The sequence below is a fragment of the Dasypus novemcinctus genome, chromosome 13 (assembly GCF_030445035.2).
Source record: "Dasypus novemcinctus isolate mDasNov1 chromosome 13, mDasNov1.1.hap2, whole genome shotgun sequence".
Lineage (NCBI taxonomy): Eukaryota > Metazoa > Chordata > Mammalia > Cingulata > Dasypodidae > Dasypus > Dasypus novemcinctus.
The window spans coordinates 109,772,718-109,800,703 of NC_080685.1; the positions used below are offsets into that span (position 1 = coordinate 109,772,718).

The 27,986-nt window shown below is 41.3% G+C and overlaps 1 protein-coding gene across 1 annotated transcript; it reads right to left on the reverse strand.

Annotated features, from left to right (window-relative positions):
- Positions 1–1,273: 1,273 nt before the first annotated feature.
- LOC101411242 (TATA box-binding protein-associated factor RNA polymerase I subunit A-like) lies at positions 1,274–27,445 on the reverse strand. Its single transcript, XM_058309334.2, is given in 9 exon segments — positions 1,274–1,507; positions 3,845–3,999; positions 4,944–5,067; positions 5,776–5,842; positions 16,972–16,988; positions 17,057–17,195; positions 18,387–18,544; positions 23,861–23,991; positions 27,372–27,445. Coding segments are annotated over 9 exon segments (978 nt in total). The 3' UTR covers positions 1,274–1,394.
- Positions 27,446–27,986: the final 541 nt, after the last annotated feature.

Below are 27,986 nucleotides of genomic sequence, written 5' to 3' on the forward strand. Positions count from 1 at the left end.
CTGGGCCGCACTCCTTATGGGGCGCACTCCTTGCGTGTGGGGCTCCCCTACGTGGGGGGACACCCCTGAGTGGCAGGGCACTCGTTGTGCGCATCAGCAGTGCACATGGGCCAGCTCCACACGGGTCAAGGACGCTGGGGGTTTGAACCGCGGACCTCCCATGTGGTAGGTGGGCGCCCTATCCACTGGGCCAAGTCCGCTTCCCCATGTGGTAATTTTAACTTAGTTTATTTTGGTTCTAGGGAACCTACTTGGTTTCAGATGAACATTATAAGCTTGGATACTTTGTTAACTCTCTTTCTTACTAAGTATAAAATTACATGAAATGTAAATTATTGACAAAGCCTAACTTGTCAACCATTTTTCTTGCAGATGGCTTAAAATTAGAAGCAATGTAAGTCAATGGGGAAAATGTGTAGTCTGTCATCTAAATACTGGGCTTCAAAGTCAGTGAGCCTTCATGGAACTTAATTACTAGTTCTCTGAACAGTAAATGTCTAAGAGGCAAGACCTTTCTGAGGGAGCACGTAGCAGTTACCCAAGCATGTTGTAAGCCTTAGTTCATGTTCAGGGAAACCTGCTCTTGGCTTCCCAGCCAACCTTTCCCACTGGTTTACGTGTGACGCTGGGACCCACCCTACTTCACTGGCAGTTTCCTCCACTGTCCAGCTACCTAGTGCTGCATCCTCCTTTCCAAGAGAAAAAGGAGAGGGTCCACGTATGTGCTAAAGCATGTCTTGGATTGCCATAGCAGGAAACAAAAAGAATCTAGAGCCTTCAAAATTAGGCCAGGGCCAGATGAAAGTAGCTAGCCCCCTTCTCACCCAAATTAGTCCTCTACAGTAAAAGGTACCTCTCTATCAGAAAGTCACTTGGTTCCAAACTTTAGTCTTAACACTAAAAGAGAAAGAGGAGTCCTTTTCTAAAGCCTTTTCTTTCCAAAATTTCTCGAGAACTCATCACGAATACATTTCTTCACAATTTTAAATCTAACATGCATCAATTAGAGACTAAAAGAATATAGATTCATTTCACAGTACCAGAAGTTATATTTTATTACACAATAGTCAGGGAAAAATAAAAATATCTACAAGAACAAAACTGCTGTGGAGCTATATTCTCTGATGAAACAAATATAATTATTTACTAGAAGAGTTATTCCTTAATAATTTAACAGCACAAAATATATATATATATTTACAAAAAATCAAAGGCAATAGAGACTGTTTATCTATAACTGATAATAAAAGAAAATATTAAAAAATAAGTAGCTTTTGTGTAGCCACATGAACCACCGTTCTGAAATGCCAAATGAATGAATATATTGAATAACTACCTCCTGAGCTACTACTAGGTTGAAGGCACTATTATCAAAAAATAACTAAAACTCACTATCAGAGGCCTGGATTTACAATATTATATTTTTTCATTGATTTCTTCATCTGCTTAATTTTCTTCTTTATGCCTTGATGACCTTATTTTGACACATACCGAAAATATCTACAACCTAAAACACAAAGCAGAACAGAGTTTTAATACTTATCAAATTCTCCAAATATATTTCTACTTTTAAAATTATTTTATGAAAATACTTGCTTTGTCTTATCTTTACAAATACATCCCAAGCATATTCTAAGAGCTGTCACCAATGAAACGTATTGCTTCCTACATACAAAGATGCTCCTGATCCATCATAATTAAAGCATATACTTTAGCTTCTTTTCTGCCCTGCTCACCAAGCCCCAGTTAGGGTGATATGCATAATACATGATATATATAATGACCTTTCTCAAAGAGCAAATTACCTTAGCTTCCCTCTTAATATTAGCTTGTAAATCAGTTAAAAAGGCATATACAAAATATGAGAGTTGCCATAGAAAATACTGGTGAGATAATTAGAATACATGAAGCAAAGCTTGGAAGAGATCAAATATTATCTGTTCAAACGAGTTGTCTAGAAAGCAGCTCTGAAAATGGTTAAAGTGCTACCTTTGCTGCCTAGTCTTACAATACTAAGAGGACCATTTATCAACTATTTCAAAGAAATGAAAAAGTTTCAGTAAAAAAAAATATAAACTGGATTTTAAGAGTTTATTTTTAATTTAGAAATTTAATAAGGAGACTCACATATGAAAATTAATTTCATTATAGTCTCACCATATATATATATATATCCACCCTGTCTGGAAAGCTCCAGGCTGTACACTGTACTTAGAGTAACCATTTTATTATCCCGGAATATTGGGAACCAGAATTGCCAATATTTTATCAACTGGGAGAAAAGGGCTTCTGTGGTTTTACTTCAATAACTTGTGCGGCAAAACTCACAGATCAGAGATTTCTACTTCCACCTAAAACGGAGAAAGCTAGAAAAAAGTTCACTCCCACTCTAACAATGAGAAAGTGTCAAATGAATTACAAACTCTTCTCTCTTCTTCAGCCTATCAGAGAGCTGGAGTCCCAGATCAACCAAGCAGCCGAAGGTCAAGGAAGGAAAGGCCTTCCAGAGAAAAGGGAGACCAGTACGCGAGGGAGGACAGGGCCGCCACTATATAAGCAGCGCATCTGGAAGCTCGGAGCAACAGCACACCTCAGCTAGAAGAACCTGAATTCTGTGGCGTAGTGGCAAGAATCAAAAGAAGAACACAGCTCAGCACAAGAGACTGGCTTAACCCCCACACTAACACCTCGACAAAAGAGAAGTGTACCCACTCTCAGCATAATGATGCCTGATACTCATACGGTACTTTACAACTTATACAGCACTTTGACATGACGTCCACTTGATGTTTACAACAATCCTGTAAGTAAATCCACACAGGCGTTACAATGGACATTTCACAGAGAAGGTTCACGAAGATTAATTGCTTGCATCTAAAGTTATATGGAAAGTAAGTGACAGAAATGGAAAATGAGCCTGGTCTACAAATTTGGCTCAAACGTACTGCATTAAGTAGTAGAAAAATCACATTCCTAATTGCATTTGTTCCTTTTCATCAGTGTATTTAGAAGTAAAGTTATTAAACTCTTCTTTATTCATCTCTTTTCTAACCAAAAAGCCAACATTTATTAATCTTATTCACCATCTGAAACATTCATTGAAAATACTAATTCCAAAATTATACAAATCATATCTAAAACTGAACTGAAGAAGAAACTTTTTCACACACCTTAGGTCTCCTACCAACCACTGCTTACTAGTGGTCGTTCTGAGGTTTATTTTCTTCATTTTGGATGTATTTTCTGATAGTTTCATTTCAGTACTGGCTAACTTCTCATAGTTCAGTGGTACAAAGCAGGTCAGACTTTTATCAGCCAAAATATTTTTCAAAGAAAACATCAGCTCCCCTCTTCCTTTAAGAGGAGTTTCAATAAGTTAATAGGATGTAATCTTTTTAGGGGAAAAAAAATATTGTTTCCTTACAGGAACAGGTAGGTAAATAGACAACTAGGATAGAATAGTAAGTCCAATACTAACTCCAATAGAATATTTTTTCTATTTCCAATAAAGTAAACAATCCCAGTAAACTTTCTATACATGAACACCAAACAGTTATTTGTTTGGAAACAGTCTGTCTCCTATACCTTTATGCCCCCTAAAAACACTCAAGTTAGAGCATGAAAACCAACCGCAATCAACAAGAGGAAATCACGCTTCTGATCACTGGGGATTCCTACAGGCTCACCACCTGGTCCTAACTCAAGACTGGGTCTTTCATTCAACTGTTATTTTTCAAGCACTTTGTATCTCTGGGTAAGATTTAATATGAATGAACAGGCACACCTGTAATTTCAAACTCATCTGAAAGTTATGTATAGATTAAAAGGAAACAAAAACATGTACCTTTTCCTAATAGTAGTCCAGCTACCAAAGCTTTCTCACAAGCCAAAGCTTCATATTCTTTCCAATCGCTTTTTGCCCAAAAAGAGCTGAAGTGAAAGCTTGGCCACCAGTTTTTCCTGGAGTTCCACTCTGCTTGAACCCAGGCTAGATGATTTCTGGAAAAGAAAACGATCAAAAGGGAAGATCCATGACAGGGACAGATCTATATTTAACAATCTGAACTTAAGTAGAGTCTGTGGAAAGGCAAGGAAAAGGTTTCCAAACACTTTAGTCTGAGTATTGGTCATGACATGACACAGCATGAAAGCAAATCCTTTTCTGTAGGAAGCGGATGTGGCTCAAGCAATTGGGCTCCCGTCTACCATACAGGAGGCCCAGGGTTCGATAAGCAGGGCCTCCTGGTGAAGGCAAGCTGGCCCATGTGGAGAGCTGGTGCACATGGAGTGCTGCCCCGCACAGGAGTGCTGGCCGACACGGAGACCTGGCACAGCAAGATGATGCAACAGAAAGAGACACAGAGGAGAGACAATAAGAGATGCAGCACCAGGGAGCTGAGGTGGCACAAGAGAATGATTGCCTCTCTCCCACTCCAGAAGGTACAGGATCAGTTCCCAGAGCTGCCTAATGAGAATACAACAGACACAGAAGAACACACGGTGAATAGACAGAGAGCAATGGAGGGAGGGGGGAGAAAGAAATAAATCTTTATATATATATATATATATATATATATATAAATACTTATATATATATATATATAAATACTTTTACTTATTTTTTCTAAAAATACTTTTTTGTTGTTCTCTTTTATCTCCATGTCCCATTTTCCAATTAATTAAATAACCAGTGTAGGATAATACAATGCTTAGGAATACAGACTCTGAATTCAGACTCCTGGATTCTCAGAACTTCTACTTACCATCTGTGTGACCTGGGCAAGCTGCTTTACATTTCAGACACTACTGGTGCCTGTCCCACAGCAATGCTACTAGGGTGAAACTGCTCCCATAATACAGGTCTCATGTGAAGGTCTTTGCTTAGGGTGTAGTACAGAGAAAATGTTCAATAAATGTTAGCTATTATTATTATTATTACTTACCCCATTAAGGTCTGTCTCAGATATTTTCCCAAATATTTCCAAGCAGTTATATTCTTATTGCATCCAGCAAAATCTAAAACTGCAAATAATACTTCCAACCCCAATTTATGGTGTTCTTCTCTTTCTGCGTTGATCATAATAGTTCAAGTTTATAAAAGACACTGAGGTACACAGAGCAAAAAATATATATATACATACAGGGGAGAAAGCAATACCGATTCCTGAGCCTTCTGGTCTAGTGAACAGTGTAAAGCAATGCATTTGCTCACACTCTCCTCTATGAGGAATTCAATAATTTAGGCCATGCAAAGAGGCCAGGATGGGGAGGTTAGGCCCAGCGTGGGTTATGCTGCTCTACTTACATACGACTGAGAACATTATTTAAAATATCTGCCCATTTGTGCTCTGTCTATAAGACTCTCTTGTATCAGGAGAGGCACCCAGCAGCCCAGTACCAATCAGGCTTATTAAGCTGATTTTCTTCTATGAAGAAATACGTCCTTCTCTGTACTGAACTAAAACCCAGTGGGAATGAACATGAGGTGAATTCTATCAGGTGACGCCACGTCTCCTTTGCTGTCTAACATTTTATAACACGGCCTGGCAAACCTTCCCTGCAAAGGGCCAGCTAGTAAATATTTCGGGCTTTGTGTGCCACACAGTCTGCCACACTACTCAGTGCTCACATCAGAGTGCAAGAACAGCCTTAGATGAAATGAAAACAACTTTATTTATAAAAGTAGGAGACAGCAGATTTGGCCCAAGGGTCATAATTTATACGCCCAGCTCTTTAGCTTGTCTGCACAAAGAGATAGAAAACAAACTTATTTACCTGGTTTTCTAAGTAATCTATGAAATTCCAACATCAGTTTATGAGATGGTACAATCTGATACAAAATCTAGAAGAAAAAATGTCAATTTTACACACTCTAATAAAAGCATTTCTCAAATTTCAGCTTACTTTCAAAGAAAGCTCTTATTGCCTAATGTACCTCAAAGAATAAACCAAGATTTTAAAAGATATTTTGCTTTCATACAATATCAATTTGGATATAGTGAAAGGAATTATAACCTCTGGTAATAACAAGATAATCAAGAGAATTAGGAGACGTATATGATGACCTTTTTTTTTTTTGAGGTACTGTGGACCAGGGATTGAACCTGGGACCTCATATGTGGGAAGCAGCGCTCAACCACTGAGCCACATTGGCTCCTCTGAGTTGGTTTTGGTTTTTTTGTTTTGCAAGTTGGGTGTTCTTGTTTTTTCAGAAGATACCAGAAACCGAACCTGGGACCTCCCATGTGGAAGGCAGGTGCTCAACTGCTTGAGCCACATCCACTCCAATGATGACTTTTATTTTCATCTCCAGGTGTTTATCTACTGAGTACCACACTTAAAATCTCAAATAATTTGTTTTCAGAATTCAGGATCAAGGAGAAAAATAAAGAAAAAACATCACAGAAAATATTTAATATTTACAGATCAGAAGAGGCTAGTAATATTTATGGAAAACAAGAAAACCAAGAGAAGACAAGGATAACTATTTTGGAAGACTGTTCAGGAACACAGGACATTATGGCTATGCGGGTAAATATTTTTACACAATAGAAAGAAGAAAGGCAAAAGTTCTTTTTTTGAAAAATAAGAACTGTTTTTTAAGGAAATGCACAAATACAGGATTTAAAGTAAATTTATATTCTCATTTCAACACATTTACTATTAGAAATGAATTGTCTGCTTGCTGGAGTACTTTAATCTTATAATAACATAATTTCCCACAAACTAAAATGTAAACTTTGTTAATTTCTCCACCTTTTTTTTTTTTTTTTACAGATTTATTTATTTAATTTCCCCCCCTTCCCCTGGTTGTCTGTTCTTGGTGTCTGTTTGCTGCGTCTTGTTTCTTTGTCCGCTTCTTTTGTCATCAGCGGCACGGGAAGTGTGGGCAGCGCCATTCCTGGGCAGGCTGCTCTTTCTTTTCACGCTGGGCGGCTCTCCTCACGGGCGCACTCCTTGCGCGTGGGGCTCCCCCACGCGGGGGACACCCTTGCGTGGCACGGCACTCCTGGCGCGCATGAGCACCGCGCATGGCCAGCTCCACACGGGTCAAGGAGGCCCGGGGTTTGAACCGCGGACCTCCCATATGGTAGACGGACGCCCTAACCACTGGGCCAAAGGCCGTTTCCCAATTTCTCCACTTAATGTTTCTAAAAGCTCAATCAATATCAATACGCCAATAGAAAACAGTAGTATTAACACTCATTTCCTATGAAAGTCACCTTTGTCCCATGGTTTATGGAATTATGTATAAGGCTCAATTCACTTCAATTTTTAAAAACCTTTTCACTGAAATAAAACATCCTCTCTCTGTCCTCTCCCTTTGGCACTACAATTACAAATATGTCAGACTTTATCACCAAGTCCTTTATATAATCTTTTCTGCACACTACTACCTTTTGTTCTCTGATGCCTTAGCCTGATATTTTCTATACAATTCATTAGTCCTCTCTTCTGCTATATCTAGTCTGCTATTTATCCCGTCTACTGAGTTCTAAATTTCAAAAGTACAGTTTTCAAAAGGAAAAACAAAATTCTCTAAACCCATGTTCTCTTAAACAGAAATAAGTATATGAATATAGTTATTTTCTATAAACTTTGTGGCAGTTTGATAGTATTTATGAATTCCAAAAAGAGATATCAATTAGGTTTGTAAACTGGTCTTTCTCTGGGCGTGATACCTATTGACTGTTAAATTCAAAGGCCTTATGTTTACTTGATTCAATCAAGATTAGGGCTTTGATTGCGCCATGTCATTAGTGAATGGAGGGGTGGAGGGTGGAGTCCCCGCCCGCCTGGGGGGCTAATATAAACAGACGCTTAATCAAGAACACAGGAGATACACAGAACAGAGAGGAAGAGAGACAGCTCCACAGACACGGCAGAGGACACGAGGGAAGTCAGATGGAACCATTCCCCGGACAGCTTACAACTGACCCTGTGAAGAGAACAGAGCCCCTGAGCCCGGAAAGGAATGAGCCCTCCAGCCTACAGCTAAGATCCCAAGAAGCTGGACCCATGGGGCTTTACGAGGAAGAGGAAGGCTCAGCCCTCGCAGACGTCACCTGCCACCTTGCTCCAACACATGGCAGCAGACTTTGGATAAGAAAGGACCTCTTATGGTACCTTGAATTGGACTCTTTATGGCCTGGTAACTGTAAGCTTTTACCCCAAATAAATACCCTTTACAAAAGCCAACAGAGTTCTGGTACTTTGCATCAGCACCCCTTGGCTCACTAATACAACCTGCTTTAAAAGTTTTTTCAAATACATTAGTGTTCACAATGAACCCAATTGTAAACAGCAAATGACAGATATAGATACAATTCTATCTATATATAAATATAGACATAAATATACTAGCCAACCAAATTCAAAAGCACATTAAAGAACACCATGATCAAATTGGATTTATCGCACGTGTGCAAGGGTGGGTCAATGGAAGAAAATCAATTAATATATCACATTAACAGAATAAAAGGGGGAAAAACATGATCATTTCTATTGCTGCAGAATAGGCATTTGACAAAATCCAGCACTCTTTCTTGATAAAACACTTAGAGCACTAGAAAGAGAGGGAAACTTCCTCATTAAGATAAAGAGCATATATGAAAAACCACAGCTAACATCATACCCAATGGTAAAAGACTGAAAGCTTTCCCTCTAAGATCAAAACAAGATAAGAATGCCACAGTCACCACTGTTATTCAACATTGTCCTGGAAGTTCTAGTCAGAACAACTAAGCAAGAGAAAGAAATAAAATGTCATCAAACTGGAACGGAAGAAACAAAACATATTTCTGCATGCAGAATATGTGATCCTATATGCATAAAGACTTGAAAATTCCACAATCAAGCTACCAGACCTAATAAATGAATTTAGCAAAGTGGCAAAGTACAAGATCAACAACTAAAATGCAGTCGTGTTTCTATATACTAGTAATGAACAATCTGAAAAAGAAATGAAAAAAAAAACATTTACATAGCAATTGAAAGACTCAAGTACCTAGGAATAAATCTAATCAATGATTTAAAGGATTTGTACAGAGAAAACTACAAAGCATGCTGAAAGAAATCAAAGACCTAAATAAATGGAAAGACATGCTGTATTCAAGGATTTGAAAACTAAATATTGTTAAGATAACAACTCTACCCGAAGTGATTTACAGATTTAACACAATCCCAGTCAAAATTCTAACAGCCTTCTTTCCTAAATGGAAAAGTCAATCATCAAATTTATGTGGAAGTGAAAGGGACTCTAAATAGTCAAATCCATCTTGAAAAAGCAGAACAAAGTGGGAGGACTCTCACGTCCCGATCTTGAAATGTATTACAAAGCCACAGTAATCAACACAGTATGGTACTGCCACAAGGACAGACATACAGATGAATGAAATCAAACTGAGAATTCAGAAAGTAACCCTCATATTTAGGGCCAATTGATTTTTGACAAGAGGGCAAAGTCACTCAACTGGGAAAAACAGTCTCTTCATCAAATCGTGCTGGGAAAACAGGATATCCACATGTAAAAGAGTGAAAATGAACCCCTTCCTCATACCATACACAAAATTAATTCAAAATGGATCAAAGAGCTAAATACAAGAATCAGAATTATAAAACTTCTAGAAGAATACATAGGGAAGGCATCTTCAGGACCTTGCATTAGGCAATGGTTTCTTAGATTTTACACCCAAACCACAGGCAACAAAAAATAAAAGAGATAAATGGGATCTCATCAAAATTAAAAACTTTATCATGAAAGTAAAACTTACTGAATGGGAGAAAACATTTGAAAACCACATATGTGAGAAGGATTAAATATCCAGATTATATAAAGAAATCCTGCAACTCAACAACAAAAAGACAAACAGCCCAATTACCAAATGGGCAAGGGAAGCAGATGTGGCTCAAGCAGCTGGGCACCCACCTACCACATGGGAGGTCCTGGGTTCAGTTCCCAGGGCCTCCTAAAGAAGATGGGCAAGACAACAAGCCGGCACGAGCTGGCACAGCAAGCTGGAGCAACAAGATGATTCAACAAGGAAACACAATGAGAGACAGAACAAGCAAGGAGCAGAGGTGGCTCAAGTAACTGGATGCCTCCCTCCCACGTGGGATGTCCCAGGTTTGGTTCCTGGTGCCTCCTAAAAAAATAGAAGCCGAGCACACAACAAACAGACACAGACAGTAGTAGACAGCTAGCACAAACAAAGAGGGGAGGGGAGAAATAAATAAAATAAACCTTTTATGAAAAATGGGCAAAGACTTGAATAGAAATTTCTCTGAAGAAGATAGACAAATTGTTATGAACTATCACTTGCAGGAAACTAGCTTCACAAAAGAAGCCTATAAGAAGTACATCTAAGATTAATGTCATCCATTAAAGGCAAACTTGAAGAACAGAGACCAAAAAGAGTAGTTTTTTGACAGGGACTGTAGAACAAATCCAGCACATCCTTGCTAATTTTAACAACTAGCAGTTCTTTATTGGTGAAAACATGAATCCAGATGGTATGGTTGCTCTCCTAGACTACCATGAGGATGTTGTGATCCCATATATGATTTCGAGGATGGTTTAAAAATAGAGAAATGTTAACAAATTTGGAAATTGCTTTGGATCTACCACCTGTCATCATAACTGGCCACTGCTTTTCACCCACACCACACCATGTAATTTAGACAGATGAACTGATGCCATCTTGAATTCATCATTTTTTTTATCTTGTTTTATCTGGAGTGAAGGCATTATTGTTTAAGAAAAAACATTTCGTGTAGGTTGTCTAAAAATAAAAAAGCATTTAAACTCAAAAAAAGACTTTCAACACCAGGGACGACTGTGCTTTTGGGACTTTCATCCTCTGGGTCTTTAGCAGAGGCATTTCGACCAATGAGCACAGCATCAATGAGATCCTCTGTCCCACTGACCATCTTCCCCTCCACCTGCAGGCACAGCCCTCTGTGGCCTCCCAGATACTGTAAATGTTGGAGAACATGTCCTTTGCTGATGAGGTCCCAGGAGATGATCATGATGGCAGCTGGAGGGAGGCAGCAGCATGGCAGTCCATTGAAGATGATCAACAGAGCAGCCATTAGGGAAATGCAACTCAAAACCAATTACCATTTCATACCCACCAATGGTGTATTAGTCAGGGTTTTCTAGGAAAACAGAATCAACAAAGGATATCTGTCGATAGTAAGAGTCTCACACAGTCATGGGGATGCACAAGTCCATTGAAGATGATCAACAGAGTAGCCATTAGGGAAATGCAACTCAAAACCACAAGTAATTACCATTTCATACCCACCAATGGTGTATTAGTCAGGGTTCTCTAGGGAAACAGAATCTACAGAGGATATCTGTCAATAGTAAGAGATTTATCAGTGTCTCACGCAGCCATGGGGATGCACAAGTCCAGGTTCCACAGGCAGGCTACAACCAGGAGCTCTGGTCAAAGTCCAAAGAAGATTCTTGATGAGTTCTGGGAGACACTGGCTGTCGAAAGACGAGCTGGGAAATTCTCTCAATACTGGAATCACTTCCCCTTTTAACTGATTGGGTTAAGGGGCACCCATTGCTGATGGCAATCTCCCTGGAATCACTTCCCCTTTTAACTGATTGGGTTAAGGGTCACTCATTGCTGATGGCAATCTCGCGGATTAATGTAATTATAACCACTATGATTTACCACTGCGGTAAAGTCAATAGTGACTGAAGTCCATAAATGCCCTTGTATTACACTTAGCCCAGTGCTGGCTTGACCTAACAACTGGGCACAATCACCTGGCTGAGTTGACACAATAGCCTAACCATCACAAATGGCTATTAGTAAAAAATGAAAAATTACAAGTGTTGGAGAGGATGTAGAGAAATAGGGATAATGACTCACTGCTGTTGAGAATACAGTATCGTGCAGTCACTGCAGAGGACAGTTTGGCCATACCTCATGAAATTAAACATAGAATTACCACAGGGCCCAACAATTTCACTTCTAGGTATAAACCCAAAAGAATTTAAAGTAGGACTCAACTATTATTTGCACACCATTGTTCATGGCAGCATTATTCACAACGGCCAAAAGATGGAAGCAACCCTTGTGTCCATCATCAAGGAATAGATAAACAAAATGTGGTAGGTACATACAATGTAATATTATACAGCTATCAAAACAAACGTAGTTCTGATAGACATTACAACATGAACCTTGAAGACAACATACTGAAATAAGTCAGACACAAAAAGACAACAATTGTGTGATCTCACTGATTTGAAATGATTAGAATAAACAAATTCACAGAGTCAGAAACTAGAATTAGGTTACCAGGGGGTATGGGGTATGGAAAGGGAAGTTGATGCTTAAATTGTACAGTTTCAACTTAGGATGATAAAAAAGTTTTGGTAATGGATGGTGGTGATGACAGCACAGCATTATGAACAGAATTAACAGCACTGAAAAAACAGACTTGAAAGTGTTTAAAAGGGGAGATTTTAGGGTGTATGTTACTAAAATAAAAATGAAAAATAAAAAATCCATAGGACTATATAACACAAGCAATGAACTATAACCATGTAGTACAGTTAACAACACAATTACAAAAATGTTCTTTCACCTACTGCAAAAAAGGCACCACACTAACACAAGGTGTCAATACTAGGATGGTGTATGGGAACTCTGTAGGTTCTGCATGATTTTTCTGTAAACCTACAACTTCTCTAATAAAGTCAACATTTAGTATTAAAAAGGTAATAACTGAAAACATTCAATTAACCCCAAAAGAAAGTAGGAAAGAAAAAATAAATAGGACAAGTAGAAAACTAACAGCCCTAGTGTAACTACATTAAATAGAAATGGGGCTTCCAGTTAATTCCTAGGTAGGCTGGCTGGACTAAACCTTCCACAGATAAAAGTATAAAAATAGAACAAGCAAAAAACAACAAAAACTTTTTGAAGGCCCAAGAGAGTAAAAGAGAAGCTGGAGAAAAGTTGAACATGAAAAGAAGAAACAATATCGGATTACATTTGCTTCTTTTGGCTCTTTGCCTAAAATATCAGAGAACAGAGTTTGGAGCTGGCAGAGCAGCAGTAAAGTAAAGGGCATACATCCAGAAAGAAAGAGGAACTGAGGGTATGTGAACTCTAAAAATCTATCTTTAAAACACTACCCAATCCAGGCAACCCAGCGAAAACCCAGTTGAAAGAAACAAGTGGGTATTTCAGCATCTGCACATACCCATGGGAGTCTGAGTTTAGAGTTTGACTAGAGTCAAATTAACTGCCAATCAGAATTAAAAGCAATAATCTAGAGAAGCACAACTGGACCCAGAGTCCCTGCAACAAAATAGTGACAATGTCCGGAATGGAATATAAAATTAGTAGATATAAGAAATGATAAAATGTGAGTTTATGAAAAGTGGTACCAATAGATTCCAAGCCTGAGATGACCCAGATGTGGAAATTAGCAAATAAGAACTTTATAGTGGGAAGCAGACTTGGCCCAATGGATGTCTCAAGTCATTCACCCTCAATTTTATTCCTTTTTATCAGATTGGATAATTTTTGTTGATTTATCTTCAAGTTTACTTCTGCTCTTTCCAATCTGTTGTTATACCTAGCCATTCACTTTTCATTTTAGTTTTTGAATTTGTCTTTGCTTATTGTGATAGTTTCCATTTTTCTGCAGAGAGGAAACACAGATTCCCGGTGCCGCTGATAAGGACAGAAGTGGTCACAGAAGAATACACAGCGATAGGACACAGAGAGAAGACAACTGGTGGCGGGGGGGGGGGGGGGGGTAGAAGGGGAGAGAAATAAATAAAAAATAAATCTTTAAAAAAAAAAAGAAAATAATGCAAAGAGGTATAGCTAAAAAGTCAAGAGAGATTAAAATGTAATCCCAAAATATATTCAATTAACTCAAAAGTGTAGAAAATGAGGACAAAAAGAACAAAAAAATAGAAGGGATAAATAGCAAACAAGTAGCAAGAGGGCAGGCCTAAACCAACCGTATTTAGCAGACTGTATTTAATGAAAATGGACTAAAAACACCCAATTAAAAGGCAGAGATTGTCAGACTAGATTAAAAAGCTAGACCCAACAATAAGCTTTGTATAAGAACCCCCTTTAAATATAATATTTAAACAGACTGAATGTAAAAGAATGGAAAAATACATACTATGCAAAAAGTAAGCATAAAATGCTGGAATGGCCATATTAATATCAGAAAAAAAGAGACTTTCAAGAAAAGGTGTATTACCAGAGATGAAGGGAAATATTTCACAATGACAAAAAAAAAAAGTCGGTCATCACAAAGATAAAATAAGTGTAAATATATATATACTTAATAACAGAACTTCGAAACACATGATGTAAAAACTGACTGAACTGAAAGGAAAAACCCACAATTATCCTTCGAGATTTTAATATCCCTTCCTCGATAATTGATACAATTAATTTAATACATTAAAAGAAGTAAGGATATAGAAAGTCTAAATCATAACATTGAACAATTGAAAATCCATCAATATAAGCAGAAAAAGCATCCGACAAAATTCATGGATCATTTTATGGATGATAAAAGTATCGCAGTAAACAAGGAATAAAATAGAATTTCTTCAATCCAAGAAAAGGCATTTCTGAAGACCCTACAGCTCACATCTTTCTTAATAATGAAAGAATGAAGGCTTCTCCCTAAGACTAGGAACAAAGGCAAGGACGCCCACTCTCACCATGTTTGTTCAACACTGTCTTGCAGGTCCTAATCAATGTAGTAGGTCAAGAAAAATAAAAGGCAGACTGACTGGAAAAGAAGCAAAACTGTCTGTTCACGTATTACACAACTGTAAAAATCCGTAGGAATCTACAAAAAAGTCATTATGAGTAATAGTAAATTCACAGAATGCAAGGTCGATTTTTCTCATTACATAAGGAAAATTAATCGTAGATTGAAAAATGAATTTTAGAAAAATATATACAATAACAACCAATGACATGAAACACTGAGGGATAAATTTAACAAAATACACTAAAAAACTACAAAATATTTCAAAAAAAATTATAGAACTAAATAAATGGAGATAAACCATGTTCCATTTGGAAATCTCATTATTAAAAAGTCAAGTCTCTGAAGATTAACCCTTATATTTTAAAAATCCCAACAGTCTTCTTTTTGTTGCAATAAACATGCTGAATTTAAAAGATATATGGAGGGAAGCGGCTGTGGCTCCAACAACTGTGCTCCCGTTTACCATACGGAGGACCCAGGTTCGATCCCCAGGACCTCCTGGTAAAAACAGGAAAAAAAGGCGTCCCAGACCCACACGGAGCAACGCACCAAGAAGACAATGAAGCAACCAGGTAGAAAATATATATAGAGAGAGAAATTCAAAGGCCTAGAAATTTCAAAGGACTAGAAAGTTCAAAAACAATTTTGAAAAAGGATAAATGTCCATGGCTTCCATGGTATGATTCCAAGGCTTACTACAGTAATCAAGCTATAGCAATCAAGACATGCAGTACTGGTCACTAACCACAAGAGAGTCCATATATATCGTCAACTGACTTTCAACAGAGTTACCAATGTAATTGAATGAGGAAAGGAAAGTCTTTTCAATAAATGATGCTAGAACAACCACATGGAAATCAATGAGCTTTGACTCTTACCTCACACCACACAAAAAAAATTAGTTAGAAATCTATCAAAAACCTACCATAAAAATTATAATACTTCCAAGGAAAAATATGGGAGAGAATCTTCATTATCTCGAAATAGGCAAGATTTCTTAGGGGAAAAAAAGCAGTAACCACAAAAGGAAAAAACAGACAAACTGGATTTCATCAAAACTAGAAACTTCTGCCCCTTGAAAGGCCACTGTTAACAAAAAGGCAAGTCACAGACAGGGATATAATAGTCACACTTTATATACTTGACAAAGGCCTTGTTTCTGAGTTTTATATATATAAAAGAAGCTTTCAAATCAATAAGACAAATAGCCTCCCCCCGCAAAAAAGACAAAATATTTGGCAACAAACACTTCATGTAAGAAAATACAGGAAGGTCCAACAGGCAGGTTCCTCAGCATCATTACTCATCAGAGAAATGTAAATTAAAACCACAATGACATACCCCTACACCTGCACCAGAAGGCAGCTAAGGAGGCTAAGGCTGACAAAAGCAAGTGTTGTGGAAGATGTGGAGAAAGTGACCCTTCGTACTTAGCTGGTAGGAATGGTAGTCACTTAGAAAAACTGGGCAGTTTCTTAAAAAGTTAAACATATATACTTACCTTCTTACCTAACCTTTCCACTCCTAGGTAACTAACCAAGAGAAATGAAAACATACGTGTACACAAACACTGTTCATAGCAGCACTATTCCTAATAGCCAAATGTCCATCAACAAGTGAATGTATACAATGGAATGCCACTCAACAATAAGGAACAATGTACTCATATAGGGAATAACACAGAAAAATCTAAAAAAACATTACGCTGATCGAAAGAAGCAGAGACACAAAAAAGTACATACTGTTCTCTTTTATATGAAATTGAAGAAGAGGCAAAATTGAAGGGTCAGAAAGCAGATCAGTGACCGTCTGGGCCAGGTGTAGCTGTGTAGGTGGCTGTAAAGGGCAATGAGGGAAATCTGGGGGGTGAAGGATATCTTGCATATCATGGTAGTGATTACATGGCTGTATATATTTGGCATATTTGGCACAATGCATCAACCTGAACACTGAAAATAAGTGTAGTTTATTGTATCTAAATCATACTTCAATAAAATTGATTTTTCTTAAAAAATCAACAGAACTTTCCAACCAAGGGACAAAGGGATGCTGGAATACTGATCATCTCCCCGCAGGCGTACTTGTGAGGATGGGGTTGGGAGTCTGCCAGGAGCCATCAGCTGGGAGCAGTTTCCGCCGTTTATTCCAGTGTGCCCTACACATATTGTATAAATCTGCGGCTGCTATCACATACAAGTTGGAAAGCACTGACCTAAGAATGTATTAAAGCAGACCCTCAACCCTATTCAAATCATAAATGCTATACCTTAAGCACACTTATCTACTGGTGCCTTCTCTCTCTTTAGAAAGTTGTATAAGTAGCTATGGGCATTCGGATTTGATGGGAATTTTTCATCATATGCATAATTGGTGATCTCTCTGGCTCCATCATGATCCCCATAAAATTCCAGCATCTACATAAAATAAGTCATAACAACTTAGCTAAATTCTGTAAGATGGTAATTTAAAAGGTAATAGTAATATAAAACTTAACTTTACTGATGGGTGTGAAACTTTACAAAATTGACAAACAGTACTGTTTAGGGAACAACAGTGATACAAGCTTTTGCTTTCACCAGCATATGTGTCAGAATCTCTATCAAAAACAGAAAACCTTTACAACAAACGCCTCCATGGTTCCTTTTTTGATGATATTTTGTTACTGAAAAATGCAGCAACTTCAACATTAAAAACTGTTCCCATAAGAAATAAAGTCCTCAAGGCAGGGTGTGCTAATGACGGAGACAGGCCACACAGTGCAACTACCGTCAGTGCCCAGCCTCACTTCAGCCACAGAAGGGGTACTTGGGAATTATATTTCCTGTCATTTCACTCCCATTCTTGTAAAGGAACTCCCAGATTCACCGGCATTTGATTTCAGAAACTATCTTCTCACAGCTCACTTACCACTTTAGCACTCAGAAAATATTCACCCAGCAAATTGTTTTCCATTTTTATTTCTAGTACCCAGTGCTAAGGCCCTCTCTCCTTACAAGGACTTTGAGATGAAAAGACCTTCTTCAGAACTTTCTAAAAACCACTACCCTTCATTCCATGCATTGTGTACTAATTTCCAACTTCTATCCTCTTCCTCCTATAAACCCACTAAATTATTAAAAATCTTTCTGCTTTTCTTTCAAGCCTACAAGAGTAGTAAGGAATTAATATTCACAACTATTTTGTCATTTATCTTTTAGGCAGTATCAGGGAATAAACCCAGAACCTCATACATGGGAAGCAGGTGCTCAGCCACTGGCCTCCACCTGATCCCCAATGAGAGTTGGTTTTTTCATATTGGTTTTTAGGAGGCACTAGGGATCAAATCTGGGACCTTGTTTGTGGGAAGCAGGCACTCAAACTACTGAGCTACACCTGCTCTCCATATATGTGAATTTGTTTTATAAAATTTGGCTACAGCAGGTTATCCAGTGGTGAAAATAAATGCAGTATACTGGGAATTTTAAACAGAAATTATGCAAACCAAAAAAGAGGTGCCAAATTCTTTTTTATTCTACTTTCTCCATTGGCTTCCTTCTATCCAAAAAAGATTAGGAATAGGAGTAAGACAAAATGAAACCAGTAAAATTTAGGAAACGTCTACTCACCTCTACATAACTCTTCACAAAGGGGTCCCAAACACCAGGAATTTGAATCAATGAATTAAAATGCATAGATGTCTTCCAGCTGTGCTCGAGCATATTCTTGGTGGCTGTGCTGTAAGCATAATCATCCACATCAGCCCAAAGACAAAAGATTTTTGGAACTCATTCAATCTTGAGGACTTCTGCTTCAGATAACAGCAGTCTAAGAAATTTGAACCAAACCCTCGTTCAGGAAAATAGTGCCAAAAAATCTTAAAGCATCAAAGAGCTAAGAAAATAATGAAAATTCACCAGACCAAAACCTAGGAAAAAACAAGCACCCAGAAAGGTAAGTCCTAAGAACTCATAGCATCTGAGTGATCCAGAGAACCTTGAGTGTCAAAAGAGAATTGCTGTGGTCCTAGACTAGTAGCACCCCCCAGTGCTGGGGGTAAGCAAACGCAAATCCTCTCCAGAGAAAGATACTGTCTTTCTAGGCCTCTGATTATTTCTACAAACAAGTCTTAAGATAAATGATAAGTATACACATAGAATATGTTTATAAGAAAATAAGACACCATGGATGAGAGACCTAGCCAAGATGAAATAAAAACAGAACCATGAAACTTCAGAAGTTGTAACTATTTATAAATGATTAGAAGAGACAAATAGAAAAATGTCAGCAGAAATAGAAACTATAAAACTCAACTTAGAATGGAAAAAAATGTTTAACTCTATGGAATGCAGGAAGGAGGTGCAAAAAGATGAAAAATACTAAAAGCAGGTCAATAGACACTGAGACTTCAAGAGGGTCTGATATACATGTAATTAGAGAGCAAGAAAAGCCAGCAGAAAGAATATTTGAAAACATAAGGGCTAAGAATATTTTTGAATGGATACAAGATACCAACTTATAGATTTTTTTAAATCCAATAAATATCAAGAAGGTTTAAGGAAAATTTTAAAAAGCCACCCTTAGATATGCCAAAATAAAACTGCAGAAAACTAAATACAGAGACAATATCAAAAACAGCCAAACAAAAAGGATTAACTTGAAAGGAGCAACAGCAGGAAAGACAAATAGCTTCCTAACAGCAGCAATGAGAGCCAAGGTCATTAGGCTTCCCTCTGTGTGCTGGGGTGGGGAGGGGGTGAACGGCAGAGAGTCAAGAAAAGAATCAAGAAACATAGGAGAAAAGGTAGGTAAGACAGAAGGAGAATAGGAAAGTAAGAAGGCGGAAAACTAGGCAGGGAGATAAATAGGTAGCAAAAACATTGAGTTCTGTACCTGGGGAAAGTATTCTTCAAAAATGAAGATAAAATAAAGACATTTTCAAACAAAGAAGAAGAGTTTGTTATCAGTATATCTACTGCTAAGGATACTTTTATTTATTTATTTTTTTAAATAGATTCAGATCTTCAGAAAGACAGCAAAAATTGCACAGGGTTCCCATATATCCTTCACCAATATTCCCAAATGTTAACTTACAGAAACACAGTATAACTGTTAAAACCAGCAAATTAAGCTGATAAGCTATTAATCAATCTACAGATCTTAGTCAGATTTCATTAATTCTCTCAATAAAGTCCTTTTTCTGGCCCAGGATTCCATACTGCACTTAGTTGACATGTCTCCTTAAGTCTCCTCCAATCAGGAACAGCTTCAAGGTCATTTTTGTCTTTTATGACCTTGACACTTCTGAAGACGACTAATTAGCTATTATGTAGAATGTCTCTCAATTTGGGTTTGTCTGATGTTGCCTCATGATTAAATTCAGGTTATGCATTTTTTTGTTTTCTTTATTCTTTATTTTTAATATATTGAAGTATATCACTGACATATAAACATACATTAACAAAAAGTGTATAGTAATAGTTGTGAACTTACAAAACATACATAGCATCATACAGGACTCTCGTAACGCACCCTACTGCCAATACCTTGCATTGTTGTTAAATGTTTTAAACTAATGATTAAAGCGCATTGTCAAAATATTACTACTAACTAAAGTACTTCCCCCAACCCACCCTATTATTATTATCTATGTATCATTTATATATGAACATACATAAACAATGAATGTATAGCAAAAGTTGTGGACTTACAAAGCAAACATGCATAACATCATACAAGGGTCCCACACATCAACCTTCCATCAACACTTTGCAATTTAGTGAGATGTTTGTTGCATTTATGAAAGAATACAGTCAAATATTTACTACTAATTATAGTCCTTATCTTATATTTGGTGTATTTTCCTCCAACCCACCCTATTAATATTTTTTAAATATCTTTTTTATGACAAGTGTTGTAAACTTAAAAAACAATCATGCACATGTGCAGAATTCCCAAACAACATCCATCTATCAACACACCACACTCTGGTGGAACATTTGTTACACACAAAAGAATATCATCTGATTGTTACCACATCCATAGTGTACATTTAGCAAACATTCTCCAAACTGCCCCATTATCAACACAGTACATCTTTGGCATAGAAGCAAGCATATTACATTATTACTGCTAACCACAGTCCATAGGTCACTCCAGTTGTATTTTTCCCATGCTTCTCCACTTTCCCACCAAGTGATGTACACTTGCTCTAGCTCAGAAAGAACACTCTTGCATCTGTACTATCAACCACAATTCTCATGCACCTCTTGCTTTACTACGCTATTCAGTTCCTCGATTATTCTCTAGCATTCTGTCAGTTGGCATTTATATCCTTAGATGACCATTTTCAGCCACATCCCCATTTATAAACTAGCTGCTACTCACTATATTTTACCATCCACTCATACATTTCCACATTTTTATATTAAGCCTCATTAAAACTTCTACATACATTAAATATCTGTAGTCCATCTCAGTTCTTCTCTTATGTCCTTTAAAAATCCACCACCTATCACCAGGGTTTGAAGATATTTTCCTATACTTTCTGCCAGAAGCTTTATGGTTCTTCCTTTTATCTTTAGGTTTTTGATCCATTTTGAGTTAATTTTTGGATAAGGTATGAGATAGGGGTCCTCTTTCCTTCTTTTGGCTATGAGAGCCAGTTCTTTCAGTACCATTTGTTGAATGAACCAGTCTGCTGACTTGTGGGTTTGAGAGGCTAGTTAAAAGTCACTTGACAATACATGTGAGGGTCTGTTTCTGAACCATCAGTTTGGTTCCATTGGTGTGTCTGGATTTATGCCAGTACCATGCTGATTTTACCACCAAAGCCAGGTAATACGATTTAACATCTGGAGATGAGAGTTTGCTTTTCCTTTTTAAGATGTTTCTGGCTATTCAGGACCACTTATCCTATTAAATAAATTTGATAATCATGTTTTCAATTTTTTAAAAATGTTGATGGAATTTTTATCAGGATTGCATTGAATCTGCATATCAATTTGAGTAGAACTGACTTTATGATATTTACTCTTCTAATCCATGAGCATGGGATGTTCTTCCAGTTATTTAGGACTTCGTTTAATCTCTTTTGAATTGCAGTTTTCTAAATACAAGTGCTTTACATTGTTGGTTAAGTTTATTCCTATTTGAGTTTTTGTTTTATTTTATTTTCCCCATGCTTTTGATACTTTTGGTTACTTATATTAATGTAATCTTCATTTCCAGACTCTCCTCCAGGACTTTCTCTCCTGCCTTTCTTTTCAGGCTCTAGCACACCCTTCAGCATTTTCTGAAAAACTGGTCTCTTGGTCAGAAATTCTCTTGGTTTCTCTTTATCTGTGAATATTCTAATCTTCCCTTCAGTTTTGAAAGACAATCTTGCCAGACATAAGATTCTTGGCTGGAAGTTTTTCTCTTGGAATATCTTAAATATATATCATACTACTGTCTTCTTGCCTCCGTGATTTCTGGTGAGAAATCAGCACTTAATCATATTGGGTATCCCTTATATGTTATGCATTGCTTTTCTCTTGCTGCTCTCGGAATTCCCTGTCTTTGGAATTTGACATTCTGATGAGTATGTGTCTCGGAGTTGATCTATTTGGATTTTTTCAGATGGGAGTAGGTTGTGCTTCTTGGACACCGATATCTATGTCCCTCAATAGCACTGGAAATTTTCTACCATTATTTCTTCAAATATCCCTTCTGCCCCTTTTCCCGTCTCTTCTCCTTCTGGGGCACCCATAACACATATGTCTACACATTTTTTGCTGTCTTTAAGTTCCCTGAGACCTTGTTCAATTTTTTCCATTCTTTTCATCTGTCTTTTGTATGGTAACTTTCAGAGGGCATTTCTTCAAGCTCACCAATCCTTTCTTCTGCCTCCTCAAATCTGCTATTATGATTCTAATGTTTTTTTATTTCATTCATGGTGTGTCTTTCATTCCCTTAAGATCTGCTATTTTTCTATGTATGCTTTCAAATTCTTCTTTGTGCTAAGACGACGTTGGGTCTTCTTAATAACCTTAATCTCTTTAGCCATCTCATTGAATTTATTAAGGAGATTTGTTTCGACATCTATGATTAGTTGTCTCAACTCCTTTATGTCATCTGGAGGTTTATCTTGTTCCTTTAACTGAGCCATAGCTTCCTGCTTCTTGGTGTGGACTGTAATTTATGGTGGTGTCTTGGCATCTGGCTTACTAGAGTATTTATTCTGGGTGCAGTTTTTCTCTTTAGTTCAGGGCTTCCTGCCTTTTCTCCCTTGCTGGTTGTGCAGTAGGAGCCAAGGATGTAGTTGGTGCTATAAGCTGTGGAGGCTCAAGATGACTCATTAATAATTTAATTCCCTCAATTATTTTGAGTGAAAGGGCAAATATTTTTTTTCTCCGAGCTTCTGTCCCTGGCTTTCAGTAGAGCAGTTCTGGGATGTACTTAAGGGGTACTCTGAATGAGAAGTCTGTTCTTGGGGGTTCCCCCAGGTGCTCCTGCACTCACCACTGCACTACAGGGGACCAAGACCTAGCCCACTCATTCTCAGCCCAGGGCAAAGCTGCCTCCCAAGAGGATGGAGAAAAGGGGGCTGCTTCTAAATACTTCTGTGTCAGAGATCGGGAGGGCCCCTGCCACGCAGGTGCAGGGGCTGGGATGTGGAGCCACTAGTGACCTCAGTGCCGCCAGTGCCCCCACTAGACACAGCTCATTCCTCCGAGCTGTCCTCTGGCTCCTGGGGCCCTGTGGCACAGATCTTGGGTCTCCAGGTTCTTTCAGCAGGTTACGTGTCCAACATTTACACAGCCAGGCCCTCTGTGCCAAGAACACAGGAAAGGAGGGGTCCTTGCTCTCAGGAAGCTCATGTGCGTAGGAGTGACACGCCCATGCACTTCGCTAGGGCACCACCAGGGCTGAGCCAGCAGGGCGTGGGGTGACAGGCACATGGGAGGAGCACCCACAAAGGGGCAGGACACCCCCCGAGGTCTGTCCAGAAGAGGCAATCCTTGACCGGGTGGATGGCAACAGTTGAGGGAGGGTGGACAGAGGAGAAGGCATTCCAAAGAGAAACAGAACCAATAAAACTCGGGCAGCTCCAGCACCTCACTGTGGATACGGGAAGATGGAGGACCAGGAGCAGGTTTCAGGGAGAGGAGGAGGAGCTCGGTCTCAGCCACCCTGATTTCGAGATGCAGGGACGATTTGTGGAGATGGTCAGCCAGCAGCTGGCAGGTGGCTCTGCCACACAGAGGAGAGCCTTGGCGGGAAGCACCAAATTGAGAGTTACCTGGCTCCTGGTGCTAATGTGAGTCAGCACGAAGAGCCCCGTGGAGACAGCAAGGACGGGATGAGAAGGCCGAGGACGGGGTGAGAAGAAGGCTGAGGACGGGGTGAGAAGAAGGCTGAGGACGGGGTGAGAAGAAGGCCAAGGGAGGATGAGAAGAAGGCTGAGGACTGCGTGAGAAGAAGGCCTAGGACAGGGTGAGAAGAAGGCCTAGGACGGGGTGAGAAGAAGGCCGACGACTGGGTGAGAAGAAGGCCGAGGGAGGATGAGAAGGCCTAGGACTGGGTGAGAAGGCGGCCGAGGACGGGGTGAGAAGAAAGCTGAGGACTGGGTGGGGAGAAGGCCGAGGACGGGGTGAGAAGAAGGCCGAGGACTGGGTGAGAAGAAGGCCGAGGACTGGGTGAGAAGAAGGCCGAGGACTGGGTGAGAAGAAGGCCGAGGACTGGGTGAGAAGAAGGCCGAGGATGGGATGAGAAGGCTGAGGACGGGGTGAGAAGAAGGCCGAGGACTGGGTGAGAAGAAGGCCGAGGGAGGATGAGAAGAAGGTCGAGGACGGGGTGAGAAGAAGGCTGAGGATGGGGTGAGAAGAAGGTCGAGGACGGGGTGAGAAGAAGGCTGAGGATGGGGTGAGAAGAAGGCTGAGGGAGGATGAGAAGGCCGAGGACTGGGTGAGAAGAAGGCCGAGGACTGGGTGAGAAGAAGGCCGAGGACGGGGTGAGAAGAAGGCCAAGGACAGGGTGAGAAGAAGGCCGAGGACTGGGTGAGAAGAAGGCCGAGGACTGGGTGAGAAGAAGGCCGAGGACTGGGTGAGAAGGCTGAGGACGGGGTGAGAAGAAGGCCGAGGACAGGGTGAGAAGAAGGCCGAGGACGGGGTGAGAAGAAGGCCGAGGATGGGGTGAGAAGGCTGAGGACGGGGTGAGAAGAAGGCCAAGGATGAGGTGAGAAGAAGGCCAAGGATGAGGTGAGAAGAAGGCCGAGGATGGGGTGAGAAGAAGGCTGAGGATGGGGTGAGAAGAAGGCCGAGGATGGGGTGAGAAGAAGGCCGAGGCAGGCACCTGGAGCTCCGCTGAGGGGAGGAGAGTCTAGAGAAACCTCAGGTCGAGGGGTCTCATGGAAGGAGCGAGCTCTAAGGGGGAGCGTGCGGTCACAGTCTGGCGCTGTGGAGTCAGGTGGAGCACTGTCATGTCAGGGTCCACGGGCTTTCCTCAAGGAGGGGCTGGTGACTGCGCAGTCACTTCAAGGGGGCAGGGGCAGGAGCGACGCAGACTGCAGGGAAAGAAGAAGGCCCGGGGATTTCCCAGGAACTTCTTTTTTTTTTTTTAAGATTTATTTCTCTCTCCTTTCCCCCCAGTATCTGCTCTCTGTGTCCATTCAGTGTGTGTTCTTCATCTGCTTGCATTCTTGTCATGTGGCACTGGGAATCTGTGTTTCTTTTTGTTGCGTCATCTTGAGGCGCCATTCCTGGGCAGGCTGCACTTTCCTTCGCGCCGGGCGGCTCTCCTTACAGGGTGCACTCCTTGCATGTGGGGCTCCCCTATGTGGGGGACACCTCCACGTGGCATGGCACTCCTTGCGCGCATCAGCATTGCGCGTGGGCCAGCTCACCACATGGGTCAGGAGGCCCTAGGGATCGAACCCTGGGCCCTCCATATGGTTGACGGACATTCTATCAGTTGAGCCACAACCGCTTCCCATCCCGGGAACTTCTGACAGTTGAAAGGTAAACAGGAGACAGGGAAGGGGGTCAAGAGGTATGGAGAGGCTGGTCTGCCCGCGTGAAGGTGGGGCGACCTGGGGGCCTGAGATACTCCAGGGAAAGTGCCAGGGGATGCGGAGAGCAGGCAGGCTGTAAGGAGGACCACCAGTGAGGTCTCCAGAAGCCAGACACCGCGGAGCTCCGAGCCCTGGGGAAGGGCCGTGGGGGAACCTCCACCCCACAGGAGGGGAGGAGACGAGGCTGGAAGCACCTGAGGCTGCTGTGCTGGGACTGGTTTCGCTCCCACACCACAGCTCGGCATTCTTTTAACTTCAGGTAATTCACGTACTTAAAAGACAGCACAGGGGGCGGACGTGGCCCAGTGGTTAGGGCGTCTACCTACCACATGGGAGGTCCATGGTTCAAACCTCGGGCCTCCCTGACCAATGTGGAGCTGGCCCATGCGCAGTGCTGATGTGCGCAGAGAGTGCAGTGCCACGCAGGGGTGTCCCCGCGTAGGGGAGCCTCACACCCAAGGAGTGCGCCCCGTAGGGAGAGCCGCCCAGCATGAAAGAAAGTGCAGCCTGCCCAGGAATGGTGCCACACACACGGAGAGCTGATACAACATGACGACACAACAAAACGAAACACAGATTCCCGTGCCGCTGACAACAGAAGCGGACAAAGAAGACGCAGCAAATAGACATAGAACAGAAAACTGGGGTTGGGGGGGAAGGGGAGAGAAATAAATAAATCTTTAAAAAAAAAAAAAAAGACAGCACAAAGACGTCTATGTCTAGTATTCATTCACTCAGCAAGAATTTCCTGAGTGCCACTGTCCACGCCAGAGGTAAGGACGGCGGTGCCTGCCCTTGGAGAGCGTGCCCTGACTGACGGCGCACCCAGCGGCAGTGCTGGAGAGGGATGGAGGCCGAGGCCAAGGGGCGCTGAGCCAGGCGGTGTGCTGGGTGGCCCACTTTTAAGGGAGGTCGGGGAGGGGCTCGTGGAGAAGGACATGTGGGGTCCCAGAGGAGGGGCACGGCAACCAGCAAGCACACGGAGCCTGGGGGGCTACGGGGGAGGCAGTGGGAAGAGCAGCTCTGGGGGCCTGGGAAGGCACAGGGCGTCCAGGGGCAGCGCGGGGCAGCATGAGGTGGTAGCCGCAGAGGGCCTGAGCCCGGGGGGCAGGGGACAAGGCCTCCTGGGGCTGCTGTTAAGAACAGACCGAGGGAAACGGATGCAGCTCAAGCAGGTGGGCTCCCGTCTACCGTGTAGGAGGTCCAGGGTTCAAAGCCCAGGGCCTCCTGGTGAGGGCAAGCTCGCCCGTGTGGCGAGCTGGCCCACAAGGACAACCGCCCTGTGTATGAGTGCTGGCCTACGTGGAGAGCTGGCGCAGCAAGATGATGCAATGAGAGACGCAGAGGAGAGATGCAATAAGATGTGGCAAAACAGGGAGCTGAGGTGGCACTAGAGAGTAATAGCCTCTCTCCCCCTCCAGAAGGTCCCAGGATTGGCACCTGGAGCCACCTAATGAGAAGACAAGCAGACACAGAAGAACACAGTGAATGAACACAGAGAGGAGACGACGGGGGAATGGGGGGGGGAGAAATAGATAATCTTTTTAAAAAAAGAACAGACTTAGGCGAGGGGGTAGAGCAGAAGCCTGAGGGGCCTCGGGTGAGCTGAGAGGCGCGGGGTCGGGTGGCCGGCATGTCGCACAGATGGTGAGCTGCTCGTGCCAGGCAGGTGGGCAGTGCTCGCAGCCTTCTGTGTGCACTACCTTGCGATCCTCACCACCCGGCGGGGCAGGGATCCCCACGACCCTCGTTTAACAGAAACCCAAAGTGCCGTTTGGTCCAAACCCTGTGCCCGCCTGTGTGGGGAGTCACAGGGCAGGCTGGGGAGTGGGCTGCCATGCCCCGGGCCAGCAGCGCAGTGCCGAGCTCAGCCCAGCCCCCGCTGGGAAGTCCTCAGTGCACGGCAGTGATAAGGGGGTACAAAGGCCCAGTCCCCCTCCATTCGCTCCTCTGGAGGGCCACCCGGCTACAGAGCCCACGGGAGCAGGGGGTCCTGGCCCGCTGCCCCGGGCGCCCCTGCTTCCCTGGGGCACTGCTCAGCTTCCCACGGGCACTCTGCCTCACCTCTGTGTCCCCGGGAGCTGTACTACCCAAAAGAGCGGCATAAGGCAGAAGAGAGACACAGAGAGACCTTTGTGAACAGAAATTAGGGACTGTCATTTTGACATTCAGTCGA